This window comes from Vigna angularis, chromosome 11, assembly GCF_016808095.1.
Source record: "Vigna angularis cultivar LongXiaoDou No.4 chromosome 11, ASM1680809v1, whole genome shotgun sequence".
In the NCBI taxonomy this organism is placed as follows: Eukaryota; Viridiplantae; Streptophyta; class Magnoliopsida; order Fabales; family Fabaceae; genus Vigna; species Vigna angularis.
This window is the reverse complement of record NC_068980.1, coordinates 13875063-13887039: the sequence shown is the minus strand read 5'-3', so window position 1 is coordinate 13887039 and position 11977 is coordinate 13875063. Positions and strand designations below refer to the sequence as shown.

At 30.0% G+C, this 11977-nt stretch overlaps 1 protein-coding gene across 1 annotated transcript; it reads right to left on the bottom strand.

Annotated features, from left to right (window-relative positions):
* Window positions 1–2113: 2113 nt before the first annotated feature.
* Window positions 2114–4383, bottom strand: LOC108334443 (VQ motif-containing protein 4). The gene has a single exon (XM_017570292.2). It carries the CDS (start codon window positions 3661–3663, stop codon window positions 2968–2970), a length of 696 nt encoding a protein of 231 aa, XP_017425781.1. The 5' UTR covers window positions 3664–4383; the 3' UTR covers window positions 2114–2967.
* Between the last annotated feature and the right edge of the window lie 7594 nt (window positions 4384–11977).

The following is an 11977-nucleotide window of genomic DNA, read 5'->3' as shown; positions in this document are numbered from 1 at the left end:
ATATTTGTCTTATTTTATTATGTAAAATATAAACATTCTAGGAATGGTACAAGTTTTTTTTCTTCCATTGTTGAATGAAGCCAACCGAATTGCACTCTGTTAGGTCAAGATGCCTTCCCATTTAAGCAATGAAAGAAAAGCACTATATGATTTCCAATTCTGAAAAAGGTAATTTTTTTCACAAAAATTTTACATCATTCCTACGTTACTTTTGTTATATTTAGATTGGTGTGGACGAAGTGAATGAGAAAGGAGTTCCTTTTGCTTCGTGTTCAGGCTTCGTAGCGTGTTGGGAATTCATGTGTAATTCTTCAGCAACGTTGTTAATCACGCATGACATGCTTGCCGTTTTTTTTGAACTTTGATTTGAAGGGTTAATTTCTATGGAGTATTAAATCATGAATCTTTGAACTCACAATAAAAATTTCATAAATTTTTGAACCTCTATACGTCAACAATGAACACCAACAGTTCATACCAGAAACACAATTCCAGTCAAAACAAGTACCCTTCAAGCTTTCTTCCATGAATTTCCAACATGTCTTTATCTTACCTCTGCAAAAGTTGATTATGTCTTTTTTATCATTAAAAACAGAATCCACTGCATATAATTTTCCCTGGTCCAAGTCACAGGTTCTTTTTTTGTTTTTTTCACTAAGCTTATCATTAACACTGAAGCTACTTAGTTTTCCTTTAACCAAATTTCAACCATCTACACATGTTGTGTGTAAAATGGACCTTTCTAATGCATCCACAATATATTAAAAAAGAAAACAACAAAATCAACAACCTTTTTTCCACATGCCTAGTTTAAAATATAATTCAACTTGACACACCCATTGGATTATTTCTGCATACACAATTTATTTTTCTTTATGCATGTTTCTGTCATTACTCATCTCGTTCCATACTTTGTATTTCATTTTCTTTCTATCTATGTATGTTTATGAAAAAGGAATTTCTACAAGCTTGTTTTTTCAGTTGATTGTGGTATATATGTATATATCATATAGTGTTAGCAACTTGGTCATGTTACAAGCTACCTAATTAGGTGCTATCTTTGTGAAAAGAAGTGGTGTAGCAGAAGATGTATAAAAACTAGGAGGAAGAAAAATAGAATAACTTGGCAGTTTACTGTTCACTGCACCAGCACTAGCAGCTGGGTCCAACCTAGATGTACCTAAATGACAAAACAAAGTCTAAAAGGGAGAAGAAAAGAAAAAGGGTGGTCTTCACATTTTCTCTTCTTTTGTTATTTACATATGGTTTCTTTTCGACCTTACTTTCTCTTAGGATGATGATTGTAACAAAAGTCCCACTTTCTCTATCTTATCTCCACTCTTGTCATTTTGTCTACTCTTCAATGCTTCCCATTACAATATAAGAAAATTTAAATCAACAAAACAAGAACTAAGAAAGGGAAAATGGAAAGAGAGAGGAGAAAGCTTCCTAGGTGCTCTATTTTATAAACTATTGGAATTTGGTGATCTCATGATGGTGCATTTACTTTAATTTTTGCTGACAGTGTGTATAGAATTTATGACTTTCATTACTGCATAAAATGCAGTTTCAATGATCGTAAAGACTAATTATATATGTTAATTAAAAATTAATGCAGTGATTATAATGAAATAAATTATGAAAACGTTAAAATCATCCCTGCCGATGATTATTGATCTATATTTATTTATTCAAAGTTTGACCCGTGTTCCAAAATAGTGAAACTTAATCAGGATTTCAGTAAGAACAGGTAAAAAACATGAAAGAAAAAGAAGTTCAGACTGTGCAAAATGTGTGTATAGTCCTGTCACTCTTGCACAGGCATGTTAGAGAGCCACAACTACAATTAATTCGTTTACCTTGTTTGATTTCTCATACCACAAACCACAAGTGTTATCATCATCTTATGTTGTGAAAGTTTGGTCTTTGTTTCCCTAGTACTAGGAAAACATTAGCCTCTTTATGCGGGCCACACAGAAAGTTATTGTGATCAATAAACATGCATTAGTCTTACACAAGATACAATTTTTGTGATGAACACATAAGTGTGCTATGTCTAGATTATTGTTACAAGTACGAGTAGGGTACTGACATTATGCATAAATGTTCTGCATTTAAAAACGAAGCAAAGAAAGAAAAGTGTTATTTGCTTTACTTCTTGATCAGATTGTACTTGAAAACTGACACAGAAATGGTTTTTCTAGCCATAGGTGTCAGCAAAAAAGAAAGAGAAATAGAAAAGAAGCAAAAACACATTATCATTATCTGGGTTCAGTTACTTGAGAAAACTGATTAGACTAAATTGGCATATAACCAAGAAGAGGGACCCTCCCACCCTTCATCAAGTTAACCCACCCACCTTCCTTTTGGTGCATCTTTCTGCGATGATGACAACTTAGGATACGGTTATGTCCTTTCCATCACTGAATTCCAGTAATATGTGTCCCTTCCAAGCAACCTCATTCCCTTGTCTTCTCTTCTTTTTTCCATCTTTGGATTCTCTTCATCCGAACACACACTTCACAGGTGGTGGTTGGTGTGACAAAGCAATCACAAACACAGACACAGTGAAGACCATTATTCATTGAATTCATCACACTGAATCAAAAGAGATACCCTGGCTTATGATTATTCTCAAGATGTGTTTTCCTAACAACAATAATGACCCTTGAAGAACTAGATGAAACAGGGAGAGAAAAAAAAAATCATTGGACAAAGACACTCTTTTTTGCTTCTTTCATTTATGGAAAGGAAAAAGATACCAATATTTTGAGGTGGGAAAACAAAGCAGGAGAATAAAGAAAGAGTTGCCATTTCATGGTATGAAAGCCACTTTTACAATTAGACCAAAGCTTTGTACCTTGTTGATGGAGGAAACCGTAAACCATTCAAATCAAAAACCCATGTAACCATTCTCTCTATCTAAATCATCCACAACACAGGACACAATCTCTTATCTTTATCTCCTCAGGAGGGTGATTCTGAGACTCTAGGTGAGGTAAGTGGGAACAAAGGCAAGAGCTGTGGTTCTGAGTCTCTGGGGGTGGACATGGGAGAGGGATGCAAGTAGAAGCCCTTTTCTGCTATGGCCTTTTCCTCCTCTGATGAGTTTCCTAATGAAGGGGAGGACTTGTCAAAAGGGTCATCATTCAATGGGGTGACAGGGCTGAGAGCAAGGGAAGGGAAGTCAAGCAAACTTGGGGAGAGGATCTCTGGCTTATTTCTTGGTGAGAAACCAGGAGAGTTGTTTCTAGCAAAATTGGGCATCAAGGTGTTGAGCATGAGGCTGTTCTTGAGGCTGTTCCTCCTCTCATAGAGCTTTCCCTGCTTCTTTGGTGGAGTCTTGATTGGGGGGATGTTGAAGTTTCTTGATGGTGGAGGTGGTGGTGGTTGAGGCACTGGATCTTGTGCTTGCTTTGTTGTGTCTGATGAACCAGTTAACATTTGGACCACCTGCTTGAAAGTGGAGGTATCAGCTTGGACAAAAGTTGTAGGGTAGGGGTTGGAATCAGATCTGGGGATGGTCTTGGGAGTGAGGGGTGGTGTTGTGATTGGGATGCCATTGCTGTTGCTGCTGCTCATGCAATTGCTCACATTGCTTGTTGGAGAGTTCATAGGAGAAGGGTGGCTCTCTCTTTCTTGAAACCTTGAACTGATTTCCATGCCCTTCAACCAAAAACCAAACCAAGAGAGAAACCAAAAGGGTTAGGGGTGATTTGGGTGGGGATTGGAGAAGAAACACATGGAAGAGTGAAAAACAAGGCTCAGGAGAATGAAAGAGAGGGTTGAAAAGAAAAGAGGGTTGCTTGCTTATTGTGCTTTGCTGTTCTTTCTATACTATACTATATACTATTTTTTTTGGTTTCTTTTTCTCATACTATTCAAACTTTTTCTGAGCAATAAAATATTTCTCTCCCTTAAAAATTGATTTTTTCTTTTGTGGGGCTTGAGGGTGTTGCTGGCTAGAGAGAAAATACCCCCAACAAGACTAGGGATTTATAAAGACAGAAGGCAAGGGAATTGTTAGAATTGGGAATTTTGGTATGAGGCATCTGTACCACACCACTGGCAAAGCTATCATTGTTTGTGGTGTTAAACATATTTGTGACATTGACTTGAAAACCTAACTGCCAAGACTATTGCATTTGCATATGTGATGGGATATTTATGTTCCATGTTTCAATTCATTCCTAGACTCTCTGCCTTTCTGTTCTTGTTCTGTTATCTTATGTTGCTTTGTAATTCAGATACAAAAATACTCACATGGATATGTAAACCACTTAACTTTGCAACCTGCCTAACTTAGACAAATAAAATGACAGGGAAGATCAAATAAGAGAATATAATGTTGTTTGTGTTCAAAACTTCAAAGAATATTTTTTCATATTTGTTTTTTGCATTTTGGAGAATAACTTGTTTCTTTTTATAAGTGTACACATAAGTTAATACTAACTGCTACATCTTTTCCTACTTTTAGAATTTGAAATTAGTTCAGTCAATTTATCATAACTTGTTTAATACAAAAATTATTGTATTCAAACTTGGGTTAAGCTTATAATAAAAAATTCCATCTAAAGTTAAGGTTAGAATTCTTTTTGTTTTCTAATTCTTGTAAAAAAATTAATTAAATCTTTAATTTTTATTTAGTTCAATTTCATTTTTTAGTTTTTTAAAATGATAGTATAATTCATCAACCAAAATTTAATAAAAATCAAGATTATAAAAATAATTGAAAATAACTTTTTAAAATAATAATAATAAGAATAAGAATATCATAAATAACAAGTTCTAAGTAATTTTAAAAGTTTTAAAATATGTATTTTTTAATTGAAATTTAATTTATTGGAAAAAATTAATATGAAACAAGTTGGAATATAATAATAAAGTCTTTCTGTATTGCGTCACTGGTACAAGTCTGGACAGAGAACTAAGTCAGAATAGTGAGAATATTTATTTATAATCAATTTCTTTGAATGCATTTTTAATATTTTGCTCATGCATATTAACTATCTTATTTTCTTTTAATTAAAAAACAGAAAAATGTTTATTTGAATTGCATATTCAATTTGAATATGTATTCAAATTGAAATGTAACTCTAACTTCTAATATATTTTCTTAAAAATAATTCTTCTTTTTACACACAAAAAAACCTTTTAATATTATCAAAGATAAAATGGATGAGACTTTTTGTAAAATTAGCCTGCATGTTCACACCAAATATATCAAATGCATACGTGAACTTTTTGACAAAAGAACATAAAAAAGGATAAAAGAATCTCAATTTGCAGCCTGATATTAATACTTCAAAAATAAAACTAATCATATTCTCAATCAGTTATATGATAAACGTTATCAAAATGTTACAGAACCATATTTTTTTATTATTAACTAAAATACATGATAATTAATGAAGAGTTGCAGAATTTTATAAATTTCAGTAAAGTTAAACTATTATGAAAAAAATATATTCCAAAAGTGTATTAATAATATATAGCTAACACATATATACATCTGCTTAAATAAACAAAAATTATAATTATATAGTATTCTACCATATCAGAGCTGACTGCAGAACAGAATGAATGAGAAACATATACTGATGAGGCAATAGTTTATATTGGATAAGGAATTTTTTTAGTGGTTAATATATAAGAGAATCATGTTGTAAGAAAAAACAAATCATATATAATATAGATCTTAATCATATCCTATTATAGTTTGTTTTCATTAATTTTTTCTGTCTTGCAACATGATCCTCTCATGTTGGATTGTTCTTTTGTTAAAATTTTGAAAGCATCTTGTACTGGTACTGAAGCATGAAAGCTGAGTTATTTGAATTTACATTCAGTATCCAAAATATCTGCATCAGTAAGAAATAATTAACATGTTAATATGATGATAATGGGCTTAAGTAAATGAATTATTTAATGAGTGTTTTGTACCTTAATGGCTTATGTGAATCAGTTCGAAAAACAAAGTGCAGCAGCAGCAGGAAGCACTTGTAGATTCCATATAAGTTTGATTGTACAAAGCTGCTGACTGGTAACATGTAATTTCAAATATCTCCACTTGAGTTAGTGGTTTAGATTTTTCTTTCCACACTTTAAAATCTTGAAAAGCTAAAAAAGAAAAGGGAATCAAATTCTGATTTATATTATTTACATTAAAAAGGAGATAGACAGCAGAAGAAGAAGAGATGATGGGGGACCAAATGCCAATAAGACAAAGTCACACAGTGCTTTTAAGAATTTATTTATTACTCTTTAATGGATGATCATTATTAGGGTAATGTGGAATCCATTTTTAAACCCTTCTGTTATGCAGAATTTATTCATTTCTCATGAAAATAAAAAAGTAGTCAGTTTATTATTACCTGGTTAAGTGTCAATGAAGAAACCTACTGTACTAGCTATCATTAATCATCATATAATGCTTTCAATTTTCAGCATGGATAAATTATTATATGTCAAAGTGTGGACTGCATAGAAAATGAAAAGTTTTGTTTTTTTTACATGATCTTTTATGGTAATTAATTAGAGAAAATGAAAAGTGATTAATTATTTGTATGGATGAAGAAAAGGAGTTATTTTCCCAAAAGGGTTTGATTGATGAGGTGCTAAAATGGGTGAGAGAAATTAAAATGCAAATGGGTGTTAGAGAGAAAGTGAGATACCATGCCCACCTTGAAGTGGGAAATGAGTAAGCATTGAAGAATGAGTATAGCAATGAACACATGACAGAGCGCAATACCAAATTATGTGATATCTTCTGCAACAAAAGAGACCATATACTAAAATTAAAGTGAAGTCATGATCTATTTTTCTGAAAATGACCTTATTTTTTGTTCTTCGCTTCTATTGGTGGACTCACATGATTGCAGAATTCGCATATACAATAACAAAGTTCTTCGACCAGAGATATTATCAATGGAATTTCCATACAACAGCCAACATCTACACATCTTCTGTAACTATCATAAGAAAACAAAAAAACAACATAACCCTCCCTTCCAAAACATGTTATTCTTTACATCATAACTCAATTCCAAGCTTTGTTCGAAATTCAAGCAAAGAGTTTAAGTTGAATAAAAAGAGAAAATGGAATATTATATAAAAATAAAGATCTATTAATTTATTACTTTGAAGTTTTGGATTGGAAATAATATCAATACTTTACGTAATTGAGCTCAGATCTTATTCATGTTGTATCTTTCCTATCAAACTCTTCCTTAACAAATATATATATTTTGGAGATCTTATATCATTTTGTTTCAGTTTGTGGGGTCGAAATTAAGTCTTCTAGTAAGAAGTGTCTTCTTATTTTTTGTTCTGGTCATGATTTAGTTTTTAGACATCTCACAACTTTTGGTCTGTTTCGGTGCCATATGTAGAAAGCATTCTAACACTCAAATCAGTATTTGTTTGAATAAATGCATAATTAAATAATCAACTACTTAAATATCAAACTTTTTCGATAGACTTCTGATTAGAGTTGACTCAATTACCGTTCATGTATCCCTAACTTAGCTTAAAGTTAACCTAATTATTTTTGACAACTAATCTTATTAATATTCTGAACAACCTTTTATTGCTTGTCGTCACGACGGTTCATACAATACACATTTAAAGATAAAAGATCAATTTACTACTTACAAATAAATTAATTACTTTATAATCTTTCAAAAAGCTAGACTAATTACTCTCCTTAGGTAAAATGTGATGAAAGTAAAAGTGTTACATGGTGCATGCATGTTCCAAGAAAGGGGGTTTCCAAACTGATGCAGTGGTTGATTTATAAAATAAAAAGTTTACTTTAGTGCTTTTTAGTGACACAGAAGAAAAGAAAGTAGATATATATTGAAGCAATGAAAGGGGCATAGTGTCCTAAAACCACTATTGAACATATTTATATACATGTTGAAGAGCATGGAATAACATTGCAGACAAAGAGCACATTAAAATATACCATACCATGATGCTATTTTATTTATCTTGAAATAGTGGGATGTGCATGCTTTGATAAATTTCTACAGTGTTGATAATTATAGCTGTCCATTGCCAATTGGTGAAGAGAAATATGTTCCCTAAACATACACAGACGGTGACTTATAAACTATTTTCTCATGTCAAATGCAATAAACTGACCAATCAAAGAGCAAAATTCTATAACAAATGTTATTGGCCGGCTTCTTTGACTCTAGTCCATACACACCCTTAAACTATTCAAACTATTAGGTGTCATTGCTGCTTCTCATGCAATAGGTGGTGTCATTGCATCATTTTTTTAATGCTAACTTTTCAGTTTTCACTTATTTTATCAATCAACTATACTTTTTTACCAAAATAATAACTTTTAAACTTCATCAAAGTCACACCAAACTAGATATTAATAAATGGGTCACAGAATATATCTAACAAATATTAAATATAGTTAAAATAGATTTGGAATGATTTTTATATTATATTGAAAAAATGAATTTTAAATTTAATTTAACTTTAAAAATCAACTTAAAAGATTATATTTACACTCACTCACTCACTCGTATACAATAAATTTATTTATGAATCTACGTGAGATGTTCGTTAATTTTATATCATTCGTATAAATTACATAAAACTGAAAACATATGAGCCTAGTAAGTAGGAACTGAAGCTAAAACAGACCTTGACGGTGACATAATTAAAGGCTAAGTTTGGCGGACCTGCAAGGCCAAGACAATTATAATTTATATATATAAAAATTAAAAATTTGTAGAAAGAAACATAAAAAGATTGGTTTTTGAATGTAAATAAGGCTACGCCGAAAAGTTTGACAATTGGTAGGCCACTTTAAATTGATTGTTTGGCAAAGTCCACAGAATTTGTGTCAGTTTTTCCTTTTTCATCAGAGAAAAAAAAATCATAAAATTAACCAACTTATCTGCTATTAGGGTAAATTAAGAGTTCTTAGAATCAATTGCTACATGTGAAGTGATGTCTATTTTAAATTTTAGAACTTTTATAATGATTTTGTTTAAAAAAAATATCTTAAAAAAATGAAAAAAAAAAATAAATATAGTTTAATTGCTTTCCTTAACAGAAATGGTATATTTTAAAATGTGAGATAATTTAATTGAACATGGGAAAATCGTTTAAGGTATGTTGGAATATTACTAAGGCCTTGTTTTGCGGAGAAAGGAACGTATGACGACATAAATGTTTGGTAGGGAAAGTGAGAGTGAGGAGAAATTGGTATTGTTAGAATATTTTGTATTTTAGGTACGTGACACCCTAAAAGAGAACATATAATACATTTATTTTGTATATGTAATTAAGTGTTACAAAATTAAATTTAAAACAACAAAATATGTATATATACTTAAACTTTGTGGAGTGAAAATTAGTTTCTTTTATTATTTATATAAGTGTTACAAAATTAAATTTAAAACAACAAAATATGTATATATACTTAAACTTTGTGGAGTGAAAATTAGTTTCTTTTATTATTTATATAAGTATTTGCTTCCGTGGCAAAACACGTAAATAAAGGACAATTTAACATTTGTATTAAATATTAAATATATTATACAATTGAATATATTAATAATATTGATAATTGTTTATCATAAAATACATGAAAGATTCACATCAAATGAATAAAGATTGATATATTGATATATAGTGTTATTGTGGACTTACCGTTGATCGATCAGGTAAGGTGACATATTAGCTTTAAAGGACCAAATAGTCGAAGCGCAAGAAAGAGTTTTGCAGTCGTTGGGTCCCGACAGACAACCGTTGAGCAAAGTTAATACGCAATTAATATTGCAATGGTTAAGTGGTTAAAGTTTGCATTCATGATTATTAAGAGGTAAATTAATTAGTCAGATCCTTATAAACTCTATAAATAGATGATTAATTTCGAGGTAAACCCACTTTTGATTCATAGTTGAATTAATATAAACATATAGAGAAAGATTATGACTTAAGCGTCCAAGTGTATTCTGCATATCACTTGATTTTGCACAATATATCATTAATCATATGGTGTGATTCATCATCTAGCTTATGATCAATCAAATAATATTTTGAATGCCATACAGAAGTTTAAACAATATTTAGCACTACATTAATGTTTAAAAATTAAGATAATATTATCTTACTCAAAATAACTATCACAAACCAAAACTTCACATAACCTAAGCTATAAATCAAGTAACTTAAACATGTAACTATTCATGTATTCATTCAACTTTCAAATAAAATTAACTAAAACATTCATGCTAACATGTTTACCGTGTCCAAAATACAATTATTTCTGAAAGTGATTGACAAAATTTGTAAGGTGAACAATTAATAGTATAGTATTTTGAAGAGTCTAATAACTTTTTACTTTTATTAATCATAATCTAATTTATGTTCCAACTCGATAATCTCAACACCATAAATACAATTTACACTTTAATTAGAAAATCTAAAATAAAATTAAATCAAAATATTTTATCAACTTTATGTATAAATAAGAAAATGATAATAATATCCAAATTCTACACATTGTAACATTCTTAAAACAACACAAATTCAACTAATCCAAATATGAATTACTCAAATACTATACACAAAATGATTACTCTAATTGTTCAAAGTCTAATTGCTTTATAATGTATCGAATCATCATAATTCACCCAACATCAATTCGGGATTAACTCCATATCAAATCTAAAATCAACTAAAATAAAATGAAAATATCAAAACACACACACACACACAATTTTAACATTAAAATTTTATCTTTAAAATAAATATTTTTAAATATAATTTTATTAAGAAAATAATTATTTTATCCAAATGAAATAAAATATAAGATACTTTAATTATTCTATTCAAATAAAATCTTTAAAAAATGAAAAGAATTTAATTATAAATTATTCAAACATATTTAATTCCAATTTGCTAGAAATATCTTACTTTAAAACAAATTATTGATATAAAACTTTGATGTTTTTATTTAAACTTTGTTTGGAGGTTAGAAAATAAAATAATTTTTATCATAATACTATTATACTATATGCTTCTAATTAATATGTTTTTCTTTTTCTATTTTGTCACATTATTTATTATTATTATTTTTTCGTATTTATATATATGTAACATTCCAAAAATATAATAATATATTATATAAAAGAGTCATCACAAGTCTAATATTAACAAGAACAATTAACAAAGATAGGAAAATAAAGTAAGGTTTAAGTCATCCAAAATAACTATAAAACTCACTTTATATACAAACTAGTGATACCAAAACTATATCTAATGTCTACTCCACGGAAACTTCATCTCCCTCTGCTCACACCTACTAGATGATCATAACAAAGAAGAAAACACAAAACATACAAACACAAACACAAACAAAAGCATAAGGGTAAGCTAGATTATAAAACAATTAATATATCATTTATAACATATCACACTTAAATCAAATATGTAACATTCACCAATCCAAACATCTTAATATGCAAAGACCTAAACCGACTGTCCGAACTTATAATGATTGTCGAGCTATAGCGGGTTGTACACTTGTGGTGACCTCTACTGCTTTACAAAGTCATTGCCAATGGGTTTCACCCTACCACACTCACAAGGTTAGTATGTTCCACGCTTTGGATCATACTGGAAGCATCCAAGACTAAGACATCCTACTACTCTCACCACATTTGTCAATTTTCTCTACTCTAGAATGAAAGACCATTATAGTTTCAGGATAACCCTTAAGACTAAACTACCTGCATTCATTCTAATAATACTTGAACCACACCAAGAAGTTCCACCTTGGAACTAACTTTCATAACTTTGAAACCATTGATATCACTTCACCTTTACATTGAATCCATATACATATTATTGTTTCCACTTCATATTATAAATCAATTCATACTTCACAATAAGTATTATAAATCAATAATTCAAACACTCACATACATTGAACACACTTTAATAA

Coding starts and splice junctions, on each gene's coding strand:
- LOC108334443 (XM_017570292.2), bottom strand. CDS start 3,663: ATGGAAATCAGTTCAAGGTTTCAAGAAAGAGAGAGCCACCCTTCTCCT.